The 27,827-nt window shown below is 45.7% G+C and overlaps 1 protein-coding gene across 1 annotated transcript in view; it reads left to right on the top strand.

Annotated features, from left to right (window-relative positions):
• LOC137631060 (uro-adherence factor A-like) overlaps positions 1 to 27,827 on the top strand; it is a 264,160-nt gene that overhangs the window by 63,890 nt on the left and 172,443 nt on the right. The window contains exons 3-4 of the mRNA XM_068362655.1: positions 575 to 667; positions 20,960 to 21,040. Coding sequence (XP_068218756.1) covers positions 575 to 667; positions 20,960 to 21,040 — 174 coding nt within the window. The remainder of the gene's footprint in view (positions 1 to 574; positions 668 to 20,959; positions 21,041 to 27,827) is intronic.

The raw sequence follows: 27,827 nt of genomic DNA, 5'->3' as shown, positions 1-27,827 counted from the left end.
GGATTTCTTGCACAGGTGAGTTTCTTAGACACTAAGATGGGTTTTTGTGTAGTTTCCTCTCAATCGTTTTCTATGGGGTCAACACGACCTAGCCACTTTCTAGGTCTCTGGATATTCCTCAGCACGGTCTCAAGAACTTTTTAGGGCCACGCCCACCTCCTAAAGTATAAGTCTCCTAAGAAAGTAGTTCGAGGTAAGTACTTTGTGTTGGAAAAAATCACAAATTTTAGGTAATTTGTATTTTTCCTAACAGTACTTACCTCAAACTACTTTCGGGTAATGGCCCACCCTGCCTTCCCCGAGTGTCCCCTGGTTTTCTGAGAGACCTTAGCAACCAGAACTTACTGGAGGTCAAGACCTGAGCAAGCATGCTCTCTGACCCGGGGTTAGCCAGTAACTAACATCACCTCATAAATCTTACAGCCAAATTCCAGCTACACTAAAGGCATTCTCCTATTAAAGACTTAGGTTTGTATAGTTAGGAGAAATACAAATCACTTAATAAATATTTGATATTTCAGAATTTGTTAGGAAATATTGAAATTGCTTTTAGTCTTAATTTTCTTAATTTCAGAATTGGAAAGTCCCTATATACATCCAAGATATGTGTGAATGATATCATGATGGGTTTAAAGTCATGGAAAGATTGTATAGCAGTCACAGCCAAGTAAGTTTTAATATTCTCCAATATATATTATTGAAATTAAAGTTATTTTATTTTGACTATTTACTGTACTGCTATATTCAAACTATTTTATTCTGGCACAAATACAAACCTGTGTCCTTTATATACAGTTGAAAAGATATCAGTGAAGGTGGAAAATACACCAGTTAAAACTTTTATAACAAGGTCTAAACAGGTGGACGGTAGTTACCTGGCCAGGAGCGGGGAAGCCCCACCTCTCTTTACTTTGATAGCAGCTGTTAAGGGAAGCATACATTCTTCTAGTGGTTGGAGTCTTTGGCAGATTTCCAAGCTTTTTCCTATATATCTTAAACTGCTCCCATTTGATATTACAGCATCTTGGTACATTGTCCTTGAGTTTGAATCATGCTTAAGGATAACATGTCCCCCATAACTCGATTGGTAGGCCAAATGTGAATGCATCTAGAAGTGCCTCATCCAGATGTGCCTTACCCATATGAGCATTGCTAGACTCATATCGCCTAGACTCGTGCACTCGAGGTGAACGCAGGACTCCCACCTGCACACTTGCTCTCACTGGCGCATGCCACCTCTTTGGAGCCTTTGCATGCTTCAGTGCGCTGGTATGACCACGCACACATACCTGAATGAGTTAGTAAGAGGACTAACCTTACTAAACCCCTGTCATGTGCTCAGACGGTTAAGGGTTTAGAGTTGGTGGTTTACGTGGATCACTCTTAAGCGCCTCCTAAGATCCAGGGGTAAGTGCTAGTGTAAGTTCTCTTTGATAAGAGACTTTATACCTGCGAGCTAAATGCATGCGCTCTCTGGCTCAGACACACAATTATGACTGGCAGGTTCAGCCATTAGTCCTTCCTAACTCCAAGAGTTGTGACCATCGACGTCCACCTACTCATAGGGGTGATTCTGACACCTAATGCCATTATGGATCAAGATCACCGAGATTACTTTCTTTTGTCGACAATTATCAATTGTGTCAGATAGAATATGAATCAACCTCATACACCCTCTCTTCAGAATCCAAGAGTTCCCTGTAGGGAATGTCTTCAATCATCATAGGAATAAACAAATTCCTTTCAGATCCAGAGTCTCTTTACACTTCGGAGGATAGGATGTTTCCAACTAACCCCTCTTTATGCCTATATGTGTATACCTGTGAAGGATTCTCAAGTTCTTTGGAGAAACATGACTCGGGATCCAGACTCAGATTGTTTTGTCTGGAAAAATACTAATGACTATTAAATTTGTAATATTCCTTACACCGTTAACGTGCATATGCCCTAATCTTGTGTGCATGATTCCACTCATGCATTTGATTTTCAACAAGGAGGAAAACAACGTACATCAAAGATATCAGACATTCTTGATTGAAGTACTTCCCTTTCCACAATAAAGAAATACTTCAGGGGTCAATTCCACTTGCATTCAGCTTTCATTTGTAACTTTCTGTATAGAGGCAAATTTTTGTACAAGGGCTGGTTTGCACTTTAAGTCAGCTGACTTTGTACATACAGTATTGTAGAAAACGGGAGTGCTACCGTTCCCTTTTCTTTTTGGACGAGTAGTCTTTTAAGACCAATCATTAGAAGTTTCATTTAAGTCACTCTACTGTTTTTCTCTCTCTAAGGAAGAAACAGGGTTGTCCAGTCCTCCACTGAGTACAGAGAAAACAACAAAAATTTGCACACTGCTGTGTTTTCTCCTCGACTGTACGAGACTGATCATCTTTGGAATGGTACTATTCTTGCTCATGGAATGACACCACGATGGGAGCATCTTTCGGAACATTACCACACATGCTTGTGATGCAAATACTGTATTTAGAACATTACCTCTTTTTTAGATCGCTTGCCCTTACAGTAGTTCCATCTCTCTAGTTTGTTCTCCCATGACAGCTAACAGCTGTTCTAGATATACAGTACTACTATGCGTTTGCACATTATTGAAAGAATGCTATGGCACAGGAGCACAATTGCATGTTGCACCTCCGGAGCTCAAGTAGTTGCTTGCGATCAGTTTCACATCCTCTCAATCGCTTGTGACTGATCACACATCCTCTCAACCTCTTGTGATCGGTCCTTTACTCATATTTTCCCACCAGCACCAAGCCCCTAGAAAGTCCCAGCTGATATCAAAATGGTTTGTCGGTGAGCCAGCAGGGCCTGTTGCCTCCCTGCTACCAACAGGTAACTACCGGCCGGTTGACACCTTATTATAATTTTTAACTGCTGTATTCCAGCTTCGCTGATATCATTCTCCTATGTAAAGGAGTCAGTTTTAAATATTTAACTTACCCGGTGAATATATAATAGCTGAGCCTCCGGCGGCTCGACAGAAAAACACACAAAAAACTCGCGAGCGATCGCTATGAAGGTTGCGGGTGTGCCCACTAGCGCCAACTATCGGCCAGATACCGCATATACATGTAAACAGACCCAATTTTTTCTCTGTCGGCCTTAACGACAAGACGTATCAGTACTCGCTGTATAACCTGGAGTTTTCTCAACATATTTGGTGAAGTACTTCCTTTTGGTTTGAGCTTTCGCAGTGCAGGTGTTTTATCTTCAACTTAAATCTTGAACTCGTTTTTGGATAGATTTAATTTTTGATGACTTTGGATTGTTTTTTTGGACTTTCTTTGACTTTTAAATGGCCGACCCTTCCCTTAGTACGGAAGTGTGTTTTAGGCTTTTAGCAATTATCTTACCACGTATAAATTGTTAGGGTCAGTGAAAGTTAATTATAGATTTTCCTCTATATATTTTATATCTCATCCGCCTTTATTAGGCCTCTTCGATTAGCTTTCCATTTATAATAAACATCAAGATAAATTTTAATGATTTGTTTATATGCGACCTTTCCTATTCCTCCCCTAATCCGAGAGTAGGTGGTCCTAACTTGGAAACCGAAGTTAAACAACGTTGAGCCCTTTTAATCGTAAATAACTTTTACAGAACAAGTGAATATTTTTTAGTAGATATTTTATGAAAGATTTTCTTTGAATAGTCTTCGTACTGTTTCAAAGATGAACTAACGTTTAGCTTATTTATGCTACGCAGTTTGCGCTCTATCGTTACGATAGAGAGAGAGAGAATCACGGTTTCACTTTGCAGAAAGAGTAAATCGATTCTGACGTTTTGTTCATTCTTCTTTCAAACTTAAATGTTTTAAATGCTATTTTAAAGGAACTTGTTAATTGAAAAACCTTTCAGGTTTTTTCCTTTGGTCAAATAACCTGTTTATTGACGAAAGGTAAGTGGGCTTTTCTCTTCGGTGCGAAATCAAGAGAGAGAGAGAGAGAGAGAGAGAGAGACGGAGAGGGAGAGAGGAAGAGAGAACGTTCCTATCTTTATTCTCGTCCCAAGCGAGTAACGTTGTTCTCGAGTCGGTTAATACTCTCGTCCCTAGTCTCTGTACGGGGAGAAAGAATAAAACGTTTTTAGTTTTTATTCTCGTCCCAAGGCACTGTACGGTGAGAGATTGAAAACGTAGTTTTGAATGAACTAGTGTTTAGTCTCCTTCCCAGCCACTGATCTTTTTATCTTAATATATGTTTACTGTACTGTTTTTTGCTTGTATTAATGTGCTTACATTATACGACTTATTTCGCAATTATAACCTTTTGATGAGGGTAGAATTGCGTGCTTCAGGTAGAAATCAGTTTTATTCATACCTAATGTGAATTGTTGAAAGATTCGATTTCAGTGAAGTAAGTGCAAAACAGAAAATCGTAGTGATAAAGTGATAATTGCGCAAAGTGTTATCAGTGTTGCGACCGAGGGTTCGTCTGTTCGTGCCTGTCGTTCGCCTAGTCCGAGACCTCTTGCAAGCTCCCAAGCCCAGGGGAGAGGTAATGTCGTACGACTTATGGGTTCGAGAGGACTTGATCAGTGAACAGACGTTCCCTCTATGGTTTCAGGCGTGTCTCATCAACACCGCCTCTACCATAAGACGAGCGAGACGTTTTTCTCCTCGTCATCCGAAGGCTTTTCGCGTAAGAAACCGTGAAGAGGTTTCGAGGCCCTTTAAGCGAAAGTCAGTCCTTTCAGGACAGGTCCAGCGTCCTGGTTGTAACAATTAGGACAGCTCTGACCCTATGCAGTCATCGGAAGACTGCTCGCCGCCTAAACAAAAGCGTAACACAGGCTCCGAGAGTCTTATTGTAGGCAAGGTTTTGCAGTCACAGACGTTTCCCTCGTCTCTTACCGCAACCATTCCCGTTGATCCTAAATGGGTTGTACGGCAAGACATGCAGAATAAGCTTGCCTCTCTTATGGAGGACTATTCTGTTGAGCAGGTTCACGATGATCCTCGCCGCTTAGCTGATCGAGATCCTGGCCGTCAGCCGCCCAAACGAGCCTTTGCTCGTCCTGTTGACATTGACGTTACAAAGTCACGTCAATCGTGTTTTGTAGAGCCTCACTCGATGCAGTCCCGTGTTGACTCTCAGCCGCTTGTGGACGTTCAGCCGCTGCCGCTTGCTCTTGTTGACGTTCAGGACGTTCACCAACCAGCATAGTTGACTTGTTTTGACGTTGAGCGTCAAGCACCGCAGTCAAGAGTTGTTTTGACTGCTCAGTCTAAGCAGTCAAGGCAGTCTCGAGTTGACGTCGAACGTCCTCCCGCACCTGTTGTTGTTACTGGTCAGTCCTTTAAGCAGTTACATGACATAGCGTCCTTGACTGCTACTGTTGCTCCTTTGCGTGTGGACTCTGCTTGTCAAGCATTGCCACCACGGCAGGTCTCTCCCTTGCTTGAGACTCGGCAATTGTCGGACAAGGTTCCTTCAGATGAGGAAGTTGCTGATCCCCCTCCTACTGATATTCCCTTGAGGACTCTGTCAGACGGAGAGGAGCCTAAAGCTGCTCAGCCCTCTATGGACTTTAAATAAATCATGCTGATTTTTAAGGATCTTTGTCCGGATCTTTTTGTAACTGCTGCTCCTCGTTCGCCTAAACGTCAGAGTTTACACTAGGCCTAGCTACTTCGAAGCCGTTGTTTTATAAGCTAGTGCTCTCTCGCTCTTCTAAGAGAGCTTTACGTTTGCTAGGCGACTGGTTAATCACCAGGAGGAGTTTGGGGGAGACAGCCTTTGCTTTCCCTACTTTTAAGCTGGCTTATAGAGCGAGAGTCTGATATGACACGGGAGAAGTTCTCGGCTTGGGAGTTCCTGCCTCTGCCCAGATAGACTTCTCAAACCTCATAGACTCTCCCTGGCGCCTGGCCATGAGACGCTCCAAGATTTTATGGTCGACTTCAGAGCTAGACCATCTCCTGTTAGGAGTTTTTTTCGAGCGTTTGAAGTTTTGCTGTACAATTATGTCATGCATAAACAAGGCTTTCAGGGATGGCTCCAATGATCTGACAACCACGTTCTCTGCAGGAACAAGTCCCTCAGGGATGGCTCCAATGATCTGGCAGCCATGTTCACTGCAGGAGTACGTAAGAGGCAAGTGCGCTCAATGTGTTCATTGTCAAGACAAACTTCACGATGAAGTTTACCAGGCTATCTTGACAGCATTAATGGAAGGCGACTGGATGGTCTCTCTCGACCTTCAGGAGGCATACTTCCACATTCCTATACACCCGGATTCCCAACCGTTTCTGAGGTTTGTTTACAGGAATGTGGGGTACCAGTTTCGAGCCCTGTGCTTTGGCCTCAGTCCTGCTCCTCTCGTGTTTACGAGGCTCATGAGGAGTGTGGCAAAATCCCTCCATCTATCGGGGATCCGAGCCTCCCTGTACTTGGACGACTGGCTTCTCAGAGCATCGTCCAGTCTTCGCTGTCTGCAGGATCTACATTGGACGTTGAGTCTGGCCAGGGAGTTGGGACTTTTGGTCAACCTAAAAGTCCCAACTGATCCCATCCCAGATTATTCTATATTTGGGGATGGAGATTCGCAGTCCAGTTTTTTCGGGCTTTTCCGTCTGCCACCCGAATAGAACAAGCCCTGCTCGAAGTCCAACTAATGCTGAAAAGAGAACGTTTGTTCAGTCAGGAGTTGGAACAGTCTCGTAGGGACTCTCTCATCCCTGGAGCAGTTTGTCTCACTAGGGAGACTACACCTTCTGCCTCTCCGGTTCCATCTAGCCTCTCACTGGAACTAGGACAAGACGTTAGAGACGGTATCATTCCCAGTCTCCGAACCAGTAAAGGCATGCCTGAAATGGTGGGACAGCAATATCAGTCTGAGAGAGGGACTATCCCTAGCAGTCAAGAACCCAAACCACGTGTTGTTCTCAGACGCGTCGGATTTGGGTTGGGGTGCGACCCTGGACGGTTGGGAATGCTCGGGTCTGTGGACCTCAAGTCAGAAGAGCATGCACATCAATGGCAAGGGGCTATTAGCAGTCCACTTGACCTTGATGATATTCGAAAGCTTTCTTCGAAACTAAGTGGTAGAGGTCAACTCAGACAACACCACAGCTTTGGCGTACATCTCCAAGCAAGGAGGCACACACTCCTTCACGCTGCTCGAGATCGCAAGGGACCTTCTCATATGGTCAAGAAATCGAGGCATCTCCCTGTTGACGAGATTCATCCAGGGGGACTTGAACGTCTTGGCAGACTGTCTCAGTCGGAGGGGTCAGGTGATACCCACGGAATGGACCCTCCACAAGGACGTGGGCAAGAGTCTTTGGGCTACTTGGGGTCAACCCACCATAGACCTCTTTGCCTCCTCGTTGACCAAAAGGTTACCAATCTATTGCTCTCCAGTCCTAGATACAGAAGCAATCCACATAGACGCGTTTCTATTGGATTGGTCTCTTCTGGACTTATATGCATTCCCACCTTTCAAGATAGTCAACAAGGTACTGCAGAAGTTCGCCTCTCACGAAGGGACAAGGTTGACGTTGGTTGCTACCCTCTGGCCCGCAAGAGTGTGGTTCACCGAGGTACTTCAATGGCTGGTAGACTTTCCAAGAAGTCTTCCTCTAAGGGTAGATCTGTTACGTCAGCCCCACGTAAAGAATGTCCATCAAAGCCTCCCCGCTCTTTGTCTGACTTCCTTCAGACTATCGATAGACTCTCAAGAGCTCGAGGCTTTTCGAAGGAGGCATCCAGTGCGATTGCAAGAGCGAGGAGAGCTTCTACCATTAGAGTATACCAGTTGAAGTGGGAAGTCTTTCGAGACTGGTGCAAGTCACCATCTGTGTCCCCGTCCAGTACCTCTGTAGCCCAAATCGCAGATTTTCTTTTACATCTGAGAAAGGTTCGCTCCCTTTCAGCTCCCACGATTAAGGGCTACAGGAGCATGTTGGCTTCGGTCTTTCGACATAGAGGCTTAGATCTTTCCAACAATAAAGATCTCCAAGATCTCCTTAAGTCTTTCGAGACCTCTAAGGAACGTCGTTTGGCAACTCCTGGATGGAACTCAGACGTGGTCCTAAGGTTTCTCATGTCAGACAGGTTTGAGCCATTACATTCAGCCTCCCTGAAGGATCTCACCCTCAAGACACTTTTCTTAGTGTGCTTGGCTTCGGCTAAAAGGGTCAGTGAACTTCATGCCTTCAGTAAGAACATCGGCTTTTCTACAGAAAAAGCCACTTGTTCACTTCAACTTGGTTTCCTGGCCAAAAATGAACTGCCTTCTCGTCCTTGGCCTAAATCTTTTGATATTCCTTGCTTATCAGAGATCGTAGGCAACGAACTGGAAAGAGTATTATGTCCTGTTAGAGCTCTTAAGTTCTATTTAGCTCGTACTAAGTCATTACGAGGTAAATCTGAGGCATTATGGTGCTCAGTTAAGAAACCATCATTGCCTATGTCAAAGAATGCTTTGTCATATTTTATCAGATTTTTAATACGAGAAGCTCATTCTCACTTGAATGAGAAAGACCGATGTTTGCTTAAGGTTAAGACGCACGAAGTTAGAGCTATAGCAACCTCCGTGGCCTTCAAGCAAAATAGATCTCTGCAAAGTATTATGGACGCGACTTTTTGGAGAAGCAAGTCAGTGTTCGCGTCATTTTACTTAAAAGATGTCCAGACTCTTTACGAGGACTGCTACACACTGGGTCCATTCGTTGCAGCGAGTGCAGTAGTGGGTGAGGGTTCTACCACTACATTACCCTAATTCCAATATCCTTTTTAATCTGTCTCTTGAAATGTTTTTAATATTGTTTTTTGGGTTGTACGGAAGGCTAAGAAGCCTTTCGCATCCTGGTTGATTTGGCGGGTGGTCAAAGTCATTTCTTGAGAGCGCCCAGATTAGGGGTTTGATGAGGTCCTGTTGTATGGGTTGCAGCCCTTAATACTTCAGCTCTTGGGAGTCTTTCAGCATCCTAAGAGGATCGCTGGGCTTCGTGAGGAAGACAGACTAATAAGGCAGAGTAATCGTCTAAGTCAACTTCCTTACCAGGTACCTTTATATATTTGGGTTTTGTTATGATATAACTGTCAAAAACTCTAAGCATATACGCTGTAAACTTAATTAACTCTGGTCTCTACCCACCACCATGGGTGTGAATCAGCTATTATATATTCACCGGCTAAGTTAAATATTTAAAAATGATATTTTAATTATAAAATAAATTTTTGAATATACTTACCCGGTGAATATATAAATTCCCCCCTTCCTCCCCGATAGAGACCCAGCGGGATGAGAAAAATTGGGTCTGTTTACATGTATATGCGGTATCTGGCCGATAGTTGGCGCTAGTGGGCACACCCGCAACCTTCATAGCGATCGCTCGCGAGTTTTTTGTGTGTTTTTCTGTCGAGCCGCCGGAGGCTCAGCTATTATATATTCACCGGGTAAGTATATTCAAAAATTTATTTTATAATTAAAATATCATTTTTATATAGTTAGGGAAAAATCCAAATTACTTAAAAATTTGTAATTTTTGGGCTCAGGCCATGTCGTCCTGATGGAAGTTCCTTTAGGGTAGCTTCCTAGGGTATATTTGACTACGGTTATATTCCCAGAGAATTTACCTTAAGGTATCCAGAATTCTAACTCCTGGAGCGAATATCCCTAAATAAACTTAACATGTGATATCGCATAATATCAGAGGACATATTCTTGACACGCCACATAGCTATCTTCACCCCGAATAGAATTAACACTTTGAGGGGTCAAAGTGGCAAGAAAACAAAAAACAAGAATGAAAGGAGAGCTGTTAATAAGGTACCTCTCCTATCCCGCTTCGAGTGCGTACACAATGCCGCCGACGGCCCCATCTTCATGCCTTTTTCCGTAGCTCAACAACTCGGTGTTTTCCCTGTGTTTTCTCGTGATCTTGGAATATGTTCAACATTATGATGCTTTCTCCAGCCTCTTCTGCCTCTGGAAAGTTAAGTATCTTTATTATGTATAAATGTAAGCTCTTGGTGTTTTGAAATAAATCGAAAGCGAAATTAACGTTTACAAGAGCTGTTGCCTACCGAAGGCGTCCTGGACGCTGTTGCTCGCCATGCATGAGTCATTTAGTTAGCCAGAGCGACGTTCCCGGTCCTTATGCTTCAATAATTCCAGCTATTTAGCTTTACAATAGGAATTCTTTATATGATGCCGTTAGTATTTCAGTTTTGGCGATTGAGGTAACCGATCCTAGCCTACGCTAGGCTTCGTAGCCTAGGCGTTTGGCCCTAGTACTTTAATGCTAGTGAGGGTTGAAGAGCTAATAAAACCGGGGGTAAAAAGTAAATATCAGGAAAGGTTGAAAATGACATATGACGAAGTGAAGGAAAGAGAAACTGGTAATTTAGAGGAGGAGTGGAAGTTAGTAAAAGAAAATTTTGTTGGGATTGCAAGTGATTTGTGTGGCAAGAAGGTTGTTTGAGGCAGCATGAGGAAGGGCAGTGAATGGTGGAATGAAGGAGTGAAGGTAAAAGTGGAAGAGAAAAAGAGGGCTTTTGAAGAATGGCTGCAGAGTAATAGTATAGAGAAGTATGAAAAATATAGAGAGAAAAATGTGGAAGTAAAGCGCAAGGTACGTGAGGCAAAGAGGGCAGCTGACCTGAGGTGGGGTCAGGGATTGGGTTATTCATATGAAGAGAATAAGAAGAAGTTTTGGAAAGAAGTGAAGAGAGTAAGGAAGGCTGGCTCAAGAATTGAAGAGACAGTGAAAGATGGAAATGGAAGGTTGTTAAAAGGAGAGGAGGCAAGGAAAAGATGGGCGGAATATTTTGAAAGTTTTCTGAATGTTGAGGATAATAGGGAGGCAGATATAATTGCTGTTGCAGGTGTTGAGGTGCCAGTGATGGGAGATGAGAATGAGAGAGAGATTACAATAGATGAAGTGAGGAGAGCACTAGATGAAACGAGAGTAGGAAAAGCGTCTGGTATGGATGGTGTGAGAGCTGAGAGGTTGAAGGAAGGGGTGTTACTGTACTTGAATAGTTGGTGAGATTGTTTAATATGTGTTTTGTGTTATCAATGGTACCAGTACATTGGGTTTGTGCATGTATTGTACCACTATATAAGGGTAAGGGAGATGTGCATGAGTGTTGTAATTCAAGAGGTATTAGTTTGTTGAGTGTAGTTGGAAAAGTGTATGGTAGAGTATTGATTAATAGGATTAAGGATAAAACAGAGAATTCAATCTTAGAAGTACAGGGTGGTTTTAGAAGAAGTAGGGGTTGTATGAATCAGATTTTTACAGTAAGGCAGATATGCGAGAAATATTTAGCAAAAGGTAAGGAGGTGTATGTTGCGTTTATGGATCTGGAGAAAGCGTATGATAGAGTTGATAGGGAAGCAATGTGGAATGTGATGAGGTTATATGGAGTTGGTGGAAGGTTGTTGCAAGCAGTAAAAAGTTTCTACAAAGGTAGTAAAACATGTGTTAGGATAGGAAATGAAGTGAGTGATTGGTTTCCGGTGAGAGTGGGACTGAGACAAGGATGTGTGATGTCGCCGTGGTTGTTTTACTTGTATGTTGATGGAGTGGTGAGAGAGGTGAATGCTCGAGTGCTTGGACGAGGATTAAAACTGGTAGACGAGAATGACCATGAATGGGAGGTAAATCAGTTGTTGTTTGCGGATGATACTGTACTGGTTGCAGACACAGAAGAGAAGCTTGGCCGATTAGTGACAGAATTTGGAAGGGTGTGTGAGAGAAGGAAGTTGAGAGTTAATGTGGGTAAGAGTAAGGTTATGAGATGTACGAGAAGGGAAGGTGGTGCAAGGTTGAATGTCATGTTGAATGGAGAGTTACTTGAGGAGGAGGATCAGTTTAAGTACTTGGGGTCTGTTGTTGCAGCAAATGGTGGAGTGGAAGCAGATGTACGTCAGAGAGTGAATGAAGGTTGCAAAGTGTTGGGGGCAGTTAAGGGAGTAGTAAAGAATAGAGGGTTGGGCATGAATGTAAAGAGAGTTCTATATGAGAAAGTGATTTTACCAACTGTGATGTATGGATCGAAGTTGTGGGAAATGAAAGTGATGGATAGACAGAAATTGAATGTGTTTGAGATGAAGTGTCTAAGGAGTATGGCTGGTGTATCTCGAGTAGATAGGGTTAGGAACGAAGTGGTGAGGGAGAGAACGGGTGTAAGAAATGAGTTAGCAGCTAGAGTGGATATGAATGTGAAGGAAGCTCTGGATGATAGGAGGATAGATGTGAGAGAGGCAAGAGAGCGTGCTAGAAATAGGAATGAATGGCGAGCGATTGTGACGCAGTTCCGGTAGGCCCTGCTGCTTCCTCCGATGCCTTAGATGACCGCGGAGGTAGCAGCAGTAGAGGATTCAACATTATGAAGATTCATCTGTGGTGGATAACGGGGGAGGGTGGGCTTTGGCACCCTAGCAGTACCAGCTGAACTCGGTCGAGTCCCTTGTCAGGCTGGGAGGAACGTAGAGAGTAGAGGTCCCCCCCCTTTTTATTTTTGTTTCATTTGTTGATGTCAGCTACCCCCCAAAATTGGGGGAAGTGCCTTGGTATATGTATGTATGTATAGGCAGTTTTATACATATAAGATAGTGTTGATATTTTCTTCCAAGATTGTATACGAGAGAGTTTTGGTGATTTAGGTAATCGATTCTCTCCGCGCCTAGGCTAGTAGCCTATGGGGCTTTAGTATACTTTCGCACACTTCCCCGGTTGCTCTTTTCTCCTCTGGAGATTAAGTTCAATCCCTTTTCCCCCTGTATTAAGCCTAAGGGTTAAGGGGACCGTCTGCCATGTCCGCCATTTTTTTTTTAATGATCCAAATTACACCATTTCTATATATGTTTTAGACATATATAATACCTTCATCATATAAAAATTTCAAGTCATTTGATCCAAAACTTTTGGATTTATTAGCAAATATCATTATATATATAAAAAAAAAAATTTAGGTACATTTTTCCCCAATACTATAATACCAATTGTATTGAAACTGATACCATAAAAACTACTCTATCAACCGAACAATTATGTCAGACAGAATTTCGATTTTCCTTTCTGTTTTTTTTTTTTAATAAATTTTTTTTTTCCTCGTCTAGACGGAAAATAATCGTGAAAAAAAATATAGAAAGAAAATCAAAATTTTGTCTGACAGAATTGTGGGATTTTTATTCTTCTTTTCAATGATATCTTTCCCTCTGTTATCGAACAAGAAATAAGTAAGAAAAATGTACCTAAGTGTGAATAAGTATGTTTTTGAGTTATGAGCGCCCAAAGATTTGCAACACATTTTCGCTTCTTTTCTTAAAGAAATCAAGATAATATTATTATGATAACTTTTATTGTTTATTCTTACATAAATGCACCCTAAACGAGGTATTTGAACCCTCAGTTTACTATTCCTATGTTACAACTCGCCAGCGATCTCTCCTTGTTGCCAGTGCTTTAGTTAGCAGGTTTCAGCTCTGTACTCTTATTCATGTTTCCCTTTTTCTTGGTTCTTTTTTCTTGTTCTCCACTTACTTTTTGTTCTTTCTATCACCTTATGGAACATTGACATTGCTATAAAGTTCCAGAGGACGTTGTGAAAGTACAATCTACATACGAACTTCAAGTAAATAAACTCATGCATTATAATTTCTATATGTCTTTGTAAACTTTGCTGATGTTATCGTAGCTGGTAGTTTTCATTTACCTGCCCTCTACAATGCCTTTCATTTCTGCCAGAAGTACGATACAGTATATCCAAACATGAGAGAGAGAGAGAGAGAGAGAGAGAGAGAGAGAGAGAGAGAGAGAGAGAGAGAGAGAGAGAGAGAGAGAGAGAGAGAGTGTGTGTGTGTGTGTGTGTGTGTTGTTATAAATGTAATAAACAAAAAAAATATGATAGGTTATAACACATTGGTGCTTATGTAATATCAACTGTATAGATGGTTTGAATAAGTTACGAAATGGTATAAACAATACTTCGTACGCGCATATTCTTGAGACCGGCAGCTAGACGTCAGCTGATCTGATCACAGCCAAAAGTAAAACAAAAAGAGGTCAACAATACTCGATTTTTAAAACACACCCGAAATTTAAAAACAAAAGTACACTCTTTCTTAATGTGCAATTAACTATTTAAAGAGTAGCAATTTTCTAGAATAAAATGATGTTTCCCCCAAAAATAGTGGTTTGCTGATGAAATCGGATGCCGTATTTAATGAAAAAAGTCCGCGAAGTTGTGAATCCGTGATGGTCGAACCGCGAAGTAGCGAGGGCTCACTGTATTAACATTAGTTATCCAGTGATATGTTTTTCACTTGATACTCATGGAATTTCTTCTCTTTACAGGAGGACCATCCGAAGTGCAGGAGCATGTTCTGCAACGTCCGCAGCAAAAACTTCTGTGGACATGAGTTGTGCAGGAGGCACGCAGCATTCGCAGTCTCCTAAGGTGATCTCCGGTATTGGGACCCTCAGGTATGTACTATTTGCACTAACCTGATTACTGAGGCATATGACGCCCCTAAGTCGGCGGAGTCAAGGGACGCAGCTAGGGAAAAGCTTCGAACTTGGGTGAGGGGCTTCCAGAAGAATACTTCTGGCCCCTATCTTCCAAGCGAGAAGATGAGGGCTTACCTTTTTCCTAAGGCATCGGCGGATGCAGTGATTCCTCAGCTTCATGCGGAGATACCATTAGTTCAGATTCCGGTTGATTCTGAAGTCTCGGACGCCTTACAAGACATCCAACTGGACGATAGGATGTCTGAGGTGTCTGAGTACACTGAAAAGGACCTTCTGGCAGAAGGCCAAGAAGAGGAGCTGACCCAGGCTCCGGATACTGAGGAGGAAGAAATCGACGAGGGGTCGGTTACATCGGTTCAGGCCCCTGAACCTGTTCCTTCAACATCGTCTGCTATCCCAGATGATCTGGGAAGGACTCTCTCTTCCATCGTTGAAATGATTCAACAGATGCAGAAGAAGAACGATGAAAAGGAAGCTGCAATGAAGTTGGAGATGCGGAGACTTGCAGCATCACGTGGGCCCCAGAAGAAGCTCAACGTGAAGGATCTTCCTTTGTGCTCGGATGCTAATCCTTGTAGGTATGCCGAGCACATGCCTATGACAACTGGGAAGATTGTCATATCGGAGAAGTTGGGCTCAATTCCCTTTGAAGAAGTGGAATTCTGGCCCAACAAGGAGTCTTACCCGGACTGCTATGTCCATCTTAGGAAGGAGCCAGCCTCAAAGGAAGAGACGGAGCTGAAGGAGGTCATAGTTTTTGACCATAGTAAAGCACAGGCTTTACTAACGAGCTCAATGAAAGAGAGGGGTTTCACAAACTCAAAGGTACCTGCTTTGAGTAAGAAGTATCCTTCCTTTGTGGCTTCTCCTACCAGAGCCTTTCCCTTTATGGAGAAGGGATTTAAGGCTGCCTTGAAGGCGGTTGAGGCAGGGAAACCATGTCCCTCCTCGGAGGAATGTAAGCCTCTGTCCATGACCTTACCCATGGACCAGAAAGACTGGAAGGACGTCCATCTTACCTTCTCAGTCGGGAAGTTGGAGGCCGATATTGCCGGACGTCAGTTCGGTGAAGACCTTCCAAAGCTGTCAGATTTTTTCTTGCGCAGGGAGTAAGAGACAAAAGAGAGACTTGCTGCATCGATGTCATTACAAACGACTCTGGAAACGATGGCAAGTGACCCCAAAGTCCAAGATATGTTTATGGTAGTGGCCAAAACCCATCTGGCCACAGTAACAAAGGACCTCTACAGTTTCATCAAAGCTAGGAGGGCTTGTAGAGTTCGTGTTCGCCTCGGCTGCAGTGAGGCACGAACCGAGGAAACTGATCTTCTCTTGCATATGGGGTAAGGACCTCTTCCCTAACGAAGTGGTCAAAGAGGTAGTGGATAAGGCTGCCACAGAGAATAGAAACCTTCTCCAGAAGTGGGGCCTAACTCTTAAAAGAAAGTCTTCCCCGGATGAGGGTCCCCAACCTAAAAGGAAGACTAAGAAACCTAGGCTATCCTCTCGGCCAGTCAAACCTTATAGGCAGCAGCAGCAACAACTTCCCATGACCGCAGTGCCTCAGATAGTGGCACAAACCCCAACCACGTACCAGTTGGTACCTCAAGCCGTGACAACTCAGTCACCGGCATTTAACCCAGCATTCGAAAGGCAGACAACTACCTTTCGCCCAAGAGCTAGAGGAACCGCCAGAGGGTCATCTAGACGCCCTTCAAGAGGAAGGGAGTTCAGGGGAGGACGTGGTCAAGGAGGCAAGGCCTCAGGTCAACAACAGCAGAAGTGAAGCGCTTCCGATAGGAGGGAGACTTCATCTTTTTCGGGATCGTTGGACCTTCGATCCCTGGGCCCACAGCCTAATCAAGATTGGACTGGGTTGGAGCTGGTACAGCACTCCACCTCCGTTCCCACAATTCTTCCAACACTCTACCCACGTTCTAGAAAAATATATTCGAGAACTCTTGGAGAAAAGAGTAATTCGAAGGGTAAAGACCATCAAGTTCCAAGGAAGGCTGTTTTGTGTTCCAAAGAAGGACTCAGAAAAACTCAGTCATTCTGGACTTGTCGCCACTCAACAAGTTCATAGGAAACTACAAGTTCAGGATGTTGACACTTCAACACATAAGGACCTTACTACCCAGACGGGCATTCACCGTCTCTATAGACTTGTCAGACGCTTATTGGCATATTCCAATCAGTCGTCACCTCTCCTCCTACCTAGGGTTCAAGCTACAACGAAGACTCTATGCCTTCAGAGCCATGCCATTCGGGCTAAACATAGCCCCAAGGATTTTCACGAAGCTTGCGAATGCAGCTCTCCAGAAATTACGCCTAAAGGGAATCCAAGTAGTGGCCTACTTGGACGACTGGCTGGTGTGGGCAGCATCCAGGACAGAATGCATGCAAGCTTTCCTACAGGTGATCCAGTTCCTGGAACATCTAGGATACAAGATCAACAGAAAAAAGTTGACTTTTTCCATCTCAAAAGTTTCAGTGGTTGGGAATCCACTGGGACTTACTGTCACACCAACTTTCCATCCCTGTAAAGAAGAGGAAAGAAATAGCAGGTTCTGTCAAGAGACTACTAGAATCCAAAAGGATATCAAGACGCGAACAGGAGAGAGTGCTGAGCTCTTTTCAGTTTGCCTCAGTAACAGACCCGGTGCTAAGAGCACAGCTAAAGGATGCAACCAGAGTTTGGAGAAAATATGCATCAAACGCGCGAAGAGATCTGATAAGACCAATACCGACTCGTCTACGAACGCTTCTCAAGCCATGGTCCAAAGCCAAGCAATTGAAGAAATCAGTACTTCTTCAGCCACCTCCCCCCTCAATAACTATTCATACAGACGCTTTGAAGGAAGGATGGGGAGGTCATTCTCACCAGAAGAAAGTCCAAGGAACTTGGTCCAACCTATTCAAGAAGTTTCATATAAACTTTCTTGAAACCATGGCAGTACTTCTTACATTGGAGAAAGTTTCTCCTCGCCGCTCGATCCACATAAGATTGGTACTAGACAGCGAGGTGATAGTGAGATGCCTGAATCGACAAGGATCAAGGTCACCTCAAATCAACCAAGTGATGTTGGCCATCTTCCGGCTAGCGGAAAAGAAGAGATGGCACTTGTCAGCAGTTCACCTTCAAGGGGTCCGCAATGTGACGGCGGACGCTCTATCCAGGCTCACGCCGATAGAGTTAGAATGGTCCCTGGACGCAGGATCATTCTCTTTCATCTCGAGTCAAGTCCCGGAACTGTAGATAGACCTCTTTGCGACAAAGGACAACAAGAAGTTACATCTTTACGTGTCCCCGTACGAGGATCCTTTAGCGGAAGCAGTGGACGCTATGTCCCTCGACTGGAACAGATGGTCCAGGATTTACCTGTTCCCTCCGCACAATCTTCTACTGAGGGTCCTCGACGAACTGAGATCTTTCAAGGGGAAAGCGGCAATAGTGGCTCACAAGTGGCTGAAGTTGCTACTGCTACCGGATCCAGTTTTGACTCAGCGAGTTCAGAAATCGACTGTCTTCGCTTCATCATAGAAAACCCGGAACCTGCAGCTCATGATTTTCTCTCCCTAGCGGTGAGAAAAAGATTCGGGATATCAAGAGACAGTATAGACTTTTTAGAGGAATATAAGTCCAAATCTACCAGAAGACAATATGAGTCATCATGGAGGAAGTGGGTGTCCTTTGTCAAGGCGAAGAATCCACAAAAGATCCCGACAGACTTCTGCTTATCATTCTTCATCCACCTCCATGGTCAAGGTTTAGCAGTCAACACAATATCAACGTGTGAGTCTGCCTTGACAAGACCTATTCTATATGCCTTCCAGGTCAACCTCTCTAATAACATTTTTAACAAAATTCCGAAGGCCTGTGCTAGGCTCAATCCATCAGCATCTCCGAAACCCATTTCATGGTCTCTGTATAAGGTTCTTCATTTTGCTTCAATGATGAATAATGAGGAGTGTGCTTTAAAGGATTTGACCCAAAAAGTTATATTTCTGTTTGGACTCGCTTTGGGGGCTAGAGTTAGTGAAATAGTAGCCCTCTCGAGAGAGGAAGGTTATGTTCGGTTCTTAGATGGGGGAGAACTGAACCTTTTTCCGGACCCAACGTTTCTTGCCAAGAACGAGCTACCCACCCATAGGTGGGGTCCCTGGAGAATCTGCCCTCTGAAAGAAGATGCATCTCTATGTCCAGTGGAGTGCCTAAAGGTCTATCTTTGTAGAACTTCAGACTTGAGGGGAGGTCAGCTGTTTAGGGGAGAAACATCAGGCTCAAATTTATCTCTGAAGCAACTAAGGGCGAAAATTACCTATTTTATTCGCAAAGCGGATCCAGATAGTACACCCGCAGGTCATGATCCGAGAAAAGTTGCCTCTTCCATAAATTTCTTTAATAATATGGATTTCAAACACCTTCGCTCATACACTGGCTGGAAGTCATCCAGAGTAATCTTTAGACACTATGCGAAGTAAGTGGAGCAACTGAAGAGGTCTGTGGTAGCAGTAGGTAGTGTCGTTAAACCTGCTGTTTAATTCTGCGAGGAACAGTGAAATTAATTGGGACGATTAATTCGGGTGGGTGTGTAGTCACGGACTGTTTCTACAGACTAAACGTTAGGCTACTAAGGTGTCCTTATCAACTGTTCCATAAACAAAGGTGAACCAAGCATAAGTGCAGACACGTGTGCCAAGCGTTTCTGACGCTAGTGTGATTGAGTAGTAAGACAGACTATAATAATAATATTAATATTTCGATATTAAAAGTGGCGCATATACAGTATGTTTCCTTTTCAGATGAAACAATATTTTCTGTTTTACTGTGATCCTTATGCTTATTTATTTGTTCATCCACATCTTATAATTTTATAATTGTCGATTAACCTATATATTTTTATTGATTGTCAATAAACTAGTTCTTTGTGAACCTTGCGTCTTATTCGCCTATGTCATTTTACTAGAAAATGTTTTAGCATTACTTTTAAAACTATGGATAATTTTAACATGAATAGTCCTAAAAGATTGTTCCTTGCTACAAGCAAACATTTATTGGTTTATGCTTTCCCCAAGAAGGAAAGATTTCATACCCTATAGGGATGGTGGTGGATATGCAAAATTTATTCCTACACGGATATAAACCTTTGTCCAATCCAGTGATAAGAACGGGCACACCGGGGGACTTGTCGGTATTTCATACTGACATTGGTGGTTCTTATACAAACTTTGCTTTATAACATATAGGGTGAGACCACTATACTGGCTTGTCTGTTAGTCATCCATAGGTATATGTACTCCTCGAGACTTTTTCCTGAGTCTAGTATGACTCTTCCCTGTAGGGGGCAGGAAGCACTAACATGGTTTATGCTTAGATGAAATAATGTATGATGGTAACATCATAGGTCTCTAGGTCTATGCTGACCAGGAAATACTTTCTTGAGAGTACGGCACGATTTGAGAATCCTCAGATACAGTAATGCTCTGGTATACTTCCATCAGGACGACATGGCCTGAGCCCAAAAAATGGATTTTGAGCGAAGCGAAAAATCTAATTTTGGGTGAGATCGCCATGTCGTCCTGATGGACCCGCCCTCCCTTTTTATAAAAAGGGCTATAGGACCCCTCCCTATAATGCAGTATCTGTAGCACCTCGTGTATCGCTACAAGGAAGGAAGATGGCGCCGTTGGCGGCATTGTGTACACACTCGAAGCGGGATGGGAGAGGTACCTTATTAACGGCTCTCCTTTCATTCTCATTTTTCGTTTTCTTGCCACTTGACCCCTCGAAGTGTTAATTCTATTCGGGGTGAAGATAGCTATGTGGCGTGTCAAGAATACGTCCTCTGATATTACACGATATCCCATGTTAAGTTTATTTAGGGATATTCACTCCAGGAGTTAGAATTCTGGATACCTTAAGGTAGATTCTCTGGGAATATGACCGTAGTCAAATTTACCCTAGGAAGTTACCCTAAAGGAACTTCCATCAGGACGACATGGCTATCTCACCCAAAAATAGATTTTTCGCTTCGTTCAAAATCCGTTTTTTATAATTAAAGTATTGTACAATAAATTATTTTAGTACTGTACTCTACTTACCCTCTTAGAACATTCTCTCCCCTTCCCCATTTTGAGTGTTTTTCCAGTATTTTTATAACCTTCTTTAAGTAGGATATAAAATACAGTATGACTAGTTACAAGATGATGGCTCTTCCTGGTCATGCCATGGGTGTTGAGGGAGATGACATCATACATTAGGATCATACATTAGGGAGGTGTTGAATTTTATTTTTGTTGCCAGTAACTTTGCTCTTCAAAAAGAATAATGCTAATGAGATCAATGGTATTAAGATAATTACAGTCATTTTATTATAGTTACGGTAGTATAGCTTTATTACAGAAACTATGATATCTACTTAGCTATGTTTTTTCTGTCTTTCATAGCGACAGTGTAGGAGAAGATGTGCTGTTTGATGATGATGATGACTTGCTTTCCATCCCTCAAAAGGCTAAGTGGAAAGGAAGGTTAGTGTTGATTTTTTCATTGAATTTTTTTTTTTTATATTGTCTTTATTACATCAGTAATGAATAAAGGTTTTATCTTTCCTGTGACTTATGACTGTAGTTTATTCCTTAATTCTTTGACGACTGATGGACGTAATGAACTTCCTCAAAGCCTTCACCCCTAGGTGACCAATGGACGTACAGTAATTTACATCCCAAATAAATATTTTTTTTCCAGATCATTAAAAATCAAGTTGTTCCGTAACCGAAATACAAACCACGCTATTTACATAGGGTTTACTTTCGGCAAAGCTGAAATTGACGAGCCATTAGATTTTAACGAGGGTTTACTACCCCCGCGCTAGTTAGCAGGGGTAGGGGAGGGGTAGCTTGCTACCCCTCCCCCCTCAGACACCGGTGAAATGTCTCACTTCACTTTTGACTCGGACGATGTACAGACGTGCCTATCTTCGTCCTCGCTTGGCAGCCATTATATGTTTTGTCTTTACTTAATCACTTACTTTTCTTATACTCTATATATATGTAAACATATTTTTATGTTTATGTATATATTTGAGTATAGAAATCAGTAAGTTTCCTTTTCAGAGTTCGTGCTTGTGTGTGTAGTGTACGATATCTCCGTGGAGCCCGCGGCAGTTAGGCCACCACGGTGTAATTTCATGGGTCGCGATCGAGTTTGACTACGGTCTCTCTCTCTCTCTCTTGAGGTCGTTCACCCTTTACTACGTTTTACCTTTACTACGTCCTGGGTAGCTTCCTTCCCGTGTCGGGTGGGGTTGCTACGCTGTACATTTTATCTCAATTAGTTTATGAATCTAATTGTATTTGTTAACTTTTCAGCTTTTTGTAGAATGTTTCCTTTCGGGGTTTTCGTTCTTTCTTTAGTGAACATTCATATTTGAATTACATAATTATAATTGTTATAATTCTGTGTTTGTTACAGCTCTCCTTCCGTGAGTGTAAGTGGATTTGAGGGCACGTGCCTGTTGTGTAATTCTTGTGTTCTTTTCCCTCGGGATTCCTCTTCGGAGTCTTCCCGGGGGAATGAATGTTAACTAATTACTTTTGTTTTTTATTATTTCACAGTTTACGATCTAGTTTCGTTTATATAATGTGACAACGAAGTGAGCTGTCTTGTTGGGGCCTGGGGAGTCTGCTGTTGCTGCCTCCCCTATAGATCTTTGTCAGGGGTGTGTCTCCTCCTCCTGGAAGTACTCCCGTGACGACTGACAGCTCTTCAGTTCATCTTAGAACTCTCAGGAGGCTTGCCTCCTTGGGTGGGTAACTTCCCTTCCGAGGGAAGGTTCCCTGTCCAGGCTTGAGTTTTTCCCTTCGGGGGAACTCCTCTTACCTTATTTTTATTCCTGGCTGAGCGGTTGCAAGCTCGGACCATGGAATCCGTGCGACTATGCTCTTGGTGCTGAGCGGTCGCACCTGCAGTTACGCTCAAGGGGCTGAGCAACTGCTGGAGCCCCTCTTCGGAGGATTGCTCTTTTTTGGTCACTTGCTGACCCGTCTCTTCTACGAAGTGTTCCTCTTTCGTTCGCGAGGGAGGACACTCATAGAGACTCCTCTTTGGAGGACTCTTCTGCTGTTGTTGCTGATGTTGCTGAAGGCTCAGTCCCCTTCGGGGGGCTTTCCGAGCCCTACAGTCTCTCCTGCGAGTGCTTCTCCCCCGGGGGAGAGTTCACCACAGAGACTCTTCTTCGGAGGACTCCGTCTGCTGTTGTTGCTGTTGTTGCTGGAGGCTCAGTCCCCTTCGGGGGGCAGCTGAGCCCTACGGTCTCTCCCGCGAGTGCTTCTCCCCCGAGGGGGAGTGCACCACAGAGACTCCTCTTCGGAGGGCTCCGTCTGCTGTTGTTGCTGAAGGCTCTGTGCCCTTCGGGGAGCAGTTGAGCCCTACGGTCTCTCCTGCGAGTGCTTCTTCCCCGGGGGGGGGGGGGAGTTCACCACAGAGACTCCTCTTCGGAGGACTCCCCCTGCTGTTGTTGCTGTTGTTGCTGAGAGCTCAGTTTCCCTTCGGGGACAACTGATGCCTACGGTCTCTCCTGCCAGTGACTCTTCCCCTCGGGGGAGTTCACGATCAGAGACTCCTCTTCGTAAGTCGGAGGGTGTTGCACCTGTCCGAGGTCGTCTTCATCTTTATTCGACGTTCTCCGCAGAGGACCCTCCTCGACGAGCACCGACCGTTGCAGCTGCTCTACTCCTGCCAGACCTTCTAGTCTTCACCTCCGTTCCTGGACACAGATGCGCAGTGGGCACCAACACACCCCGTTTACAACGGGCACCGGTCCCTTCGGGGCTAAGGGGCTTATTCCACAGTGTGGGTAAGCCCCTTAAGTTCCAGGTTTTTTCCTGCGTGCCCACGATCTACTGCGCGCCCGCGCGCAGTAGCGCTCACCTGCTGTGGACCACGATCTCCGGTAGTTGAGTCTCGCCCTAGATCTTTTTCCTGCTCGCCAGCGCTCACCTGTGCGTCTGTCCTCCTGTGCACCAGCTCTCTTTTGTTCGCCAGCGCACATCTGCGCGCCCTTTCCTGCTACGCGCCATGGGCACCAACGGTTTCCTGAACGCCCACGATCGCCTGCTTGCCAGCGCGCATCGGCGCTCCCCTTCCTGATGCACCTGCGTGCCTTCTGATTAGCGCGATGCGCGCTAACGTTCGCCCTCTCGCCCACGATCTACCAGATCTGGGCGCAGGCAAGAAGATTTCCTTCACCTTCTTGCCGACGACCTTCTCTAGTCTCTTACGCGTCAGTGATCTCCTACGCGCCCGTGCGATTCTTCGCCTGCACGCAAGCGTTTTTAACGCACCGCCGCTCGCCAACGCGCCATCGCGCCATCGCTTGCCAACGCGCCTTCACTCGCCTACGGGCCATCGCTCGCCAAGACGCGCCATCGCTCGTCACAGCGCCATCGCCCGCCTACGCGCCATCGCCCGCCTACGCACCATCGACCGCTTACGCGCCATCGCCCGCCTACGCGCCATCGGTCTCCCGGCCGCCTGCGCTCGCCCTCTTGACCACGCGCACATGTGTACCCATGTTCGCCCGCGTGCGAACCAACGGTTTTCCATCGCGAGCTCGCGCGAGCTCCAGCGCGATTGCCGCCAACGCGCCGTCGCTCGCCTGCGCACTATCGGATTCCGACCGCCAGCGCTCGCCCTTCCAACCGCACTCGCCCCCACCTGAGCTCCCTCGCGCATTTTCGTCTGCCAGATCTCGCGCCCACGCGCCTGCGTGCCCGCGCACGGGCGCATCCACGTTCGCCCACGTGCGAACCATCGATTTACCATCGCATGAGCGCCAGGGCGATTTCGACCGCGATTCCTGTCGGGGTTTCGCAACACGGGCAACCTGGAGAGTCTTCTGGAGCGCGTACTTCCAGAACACGGTCTTCACCCCGTAAACGCATAGCATGGCACGTGCAAGAGCAGGAAGAATCTTCAGGGAGGTCTGAGCAACATTCTTCTCCTTCTTTTCAGAACCTGGTTTAGCCCTTCCTCCCCACCATTCCCTGGAAGGGTCTTGCCAGGGAGTTTTCTTTCGAGAATTCTCCGCCGGGCAGAGGGTGACTGGTTTAGCCCTTCCTCTTTACCATTTCGTGGAAGGGGCTTACCAGGCCTTTCCCTCTCTGATTGCGACCCGAGAATTGGTACAAGGAAGCTCCAGGAAGATTATGGGAACTTTCTTTCTCTCGGACTCAAGCACCTTTGCGTTTCGTCGCCAAGTTTCGAACTTGCGGGCAAATTCGATGTTGAAGCATCTAGACGCAGTGACCGAGGGCTTCCTCTCGGAAGTCCCATCCGTGGATGTCGACAACCTCAGTCGCTCTTCCATCCTTGGGAAGAGCTTGTTGGAGCCCAAGGACGGAGAAATAGACAGCTGGTGTGCGGAGGAAGTTGAATCTCGATTCACTCCTCCAAAAGGCGCTTACTTCCAGACCCTGCAAGCCTCCGACGCCTCTTCATACAGCCTCGTCAGCCTAGGTTATCGGAACCGGCTCCGGCAGCTAAGACAAGGTGTACGATAGCAGTCCCCTCCTGTCAGGTACAGGTAGGACGGGAAGTTCTCCCGAGGAGGCATTATCTTAGAGGGAGCGGCCGAGTTCGCAAACTCTAGGATTGGCAACCCCCCGTGCAGGTCTCCCGCTAGGGGGATGCCTAAGGTTACTCTTCCAGGTAACAGCTTCCCGGTGCCGTTTCCTGCACGATCTCCGTGATCAGCCAAGGATACCGCGCTTCGCTCTTAACATTTCTCCTGACAGTGAATCAGTGTCGCTGAGCCTCTATGCCATGGGGTCGGCAAGAGGTTTGCCCGTCGGGCAGAAGGAGCCATACTTTAGAAGAATGTCCTCCATAGGGTCGTCGACGGCTTCTCCCCCGGCTTCTTCAGTTGATCCTTTCTTGTAGGAAAGCATCTGAGACAGGAGTTCCGTCATCGACCACTCAGCTCTGATCAAGTTTGTCGAACAAACTTCGTCCAGCGTGGAACAGCAGAGTCGATCAGACTGGTAGCGAGACCACAAGACTCCTTATGCCCTGGATCGGAAGGACGGGTGCTTCCAGGTCCCATTCCATCCGTCTTCCAGGAAGCACTTGGAATTCAGCCTAGACTACAGATGTACCTGTTAAGATGCTGTGTTGCGATCCCGCCGCAGCATCGCAGGTTTTCACCAGAGAACTCTCCCTGCTTTCCTCATGGCCACTCAGGAGCAGGCTTCCGCCTCCTTCGCCTTTTTGAGGTCTGGCTAACTCCGGTAGTCTCGGATTCGACCTTCTTCGACACCGAGACAAGCTTCCGGGACTTTACCAAGATCGAGGGATCATGGTAATTCGCTAGGAGCTTTCTCTGCTTCTACCTCAACATCTGGAATATCTAGCCATGATATTGACTCCTTCTCCGAGCCTTCCCTTCAGTTGACTGTGGCAAGGTCGAGGAGAGTCGCAGAACCTGGCCTCTGTCAAGGAGAGCTTTCAGCCCTATTTTGGGACGTTTCCTGGGTCTCCTTTCCTCATTGTCCCGTCTAAGTCCCGAACGGTCGCCTCAGGATAAGTTCCCTGTTAGGCGGCCCAAGTTCCGGTGGAATCAAAGCAACGATTAACCGAACTTTCTGACCCCTATGGGACCAGCGGAACGATTAGACCTGCTATGGGGGTTGACTTATGGAAACCTCTTGCATGGGAGTGGATCTTCTCGTCCTTCCCCCGCATTTGATGCTGTTCTCGGACTCGTCAAAGAAAAGGGGGGGGGGGGGGGGCATGTTCTGGTTCAGGCGTATGGTCAGGACCTGAAGGGTACCTCCACATCATTCAGGTAGGCTTAGAGGCCGTAGTCGGGCCCCTCAACAGATCCAACAGATCCTGCCGAGTCGCTCGGTGCGCGACAACTCCATGGTACTGGCGTATTCCAACTAGCAGGGAGGTACATTTTCATACTTTCGCATCTTGCGGTAGAGATACTGAGATGATCCGAAGTCCACTCAATACCACTATCGGCTCGCTCATTCCGGGCAGAGAAATGTTCTCTCCGACAATCTGAGCAGAGCCTCACAGATAGGAGTACCTGGGGGTCTTTGGCCTCTAGTAACCAGCAAGTCCTGGCCTGGAGGACCTGATCACGACAGCCTGGAACTTCAAGCTGCCGCTGGACTACCCCCCAGTCTCAGACCCCAAGACTCTTTGGCAAGATGCTTTCCGGTGACGGTGGGACAGCATCGACGCCTACGTCTTCCCACCATTCTTGTCGGTTGAGCAGGGGTCTCAACGAGACCAGATTGTCGGTCAACCTTTTGATGACCCTGAGAGCTCCGCTGCGACTTTTCGCAGACCGGTTTCCGGACCTTCTGCATCCCCTGACGGAACTCCCGGGAGAGCTTCTTCCACGACACAGGCTACTCAAACGACCACGCTGCAACATCTATCACAAGCCGTAGCATCGCTTTGGCTTCACGCCTGGAGACACTATGCCACCTCCTCACAAAGAGGCACCCCGCAACAGTCGCGGAGCGGAGGTCGCTTCACCTGCGATAGTCATCCGCAGGGGTCTACCAGGCGAAGTGGAGAGTCTTCTGTGGTTGGTGTCGTGGAAGAGGTACCTCTCCCCTTGATGCCTCTACTCCAGCAATAACGGAGTTATTGTTTATCGGCGGGAGGAAACTCGTTTTCCGCTCTCGGCAGTGAAGCCTATCGCTCAGCCTTACCCTGGCCTTCAGGATAAAAGAAATATACTTTTTCCTTCCCGCTGGATCTTTCTTCGCTCATGCGAAGCTACGAACGTACCTGCCCCCAGTCGGAGTGAGACCTCCTCCATGGAGCATGGTTCGAGCTCTTAAGACCCTTAAGAGATCTTCTTGCGAACCATTACGTCAGGCCTCTAATCGTCGCCCGTCTTGGAAGACGGTGCTCTTGCTCGCTCTGGCCTTGGCCAAGTGTGTAAGCAATCTTCATGGTCTCGTACGACTCCGCCCTTTCAAGAGGATAGGGGGAGGTAACATTTAGGTTCGCTCCTGAGTTGATTTCTAGTCTCAGAATCTTGGAGTCCCGGACCTTCGGTTCGACTCCTTCAAGATTTTGAGTCTCCGTTCTGTATCAGGTGACCCAGACCTTCTCCTACTTGCCAGTAAGGAACCGAGGGGTTATCTTTAAGAACAGCTGCAGTTTGTCCTCACGTGCAAGCCCGGTTTGGGAGCACAGGAAGGACGCAGCGGAGGGTCACCAAGTATGCCTTTTCAGCCCGGATTCAAGGGCATTCATCTCAACCTGAATCCAGACCCTCCACCGTCACGT

The sequence above is a fragment of the Palaemon carinicauda genome, chromosome 39, assembly GCF_036898095.1.
Source record: "Palaemon carinicauda isolate YSFRI2023 chromosome 39, ASM3689809v2, whole genome shotgun sequence".
Classification (NCBI taxonomy): Eukaryota; Metazoa; Arthropoda; class Malacostraca; order Decapoda; family Palaemonidae; genus Palaemon; species Palaemon carinicauda.
Note: the sequence above shows the minus strand (reverse complement) of the source record. Positions and strands in the feature narration are given on the sequence as shown.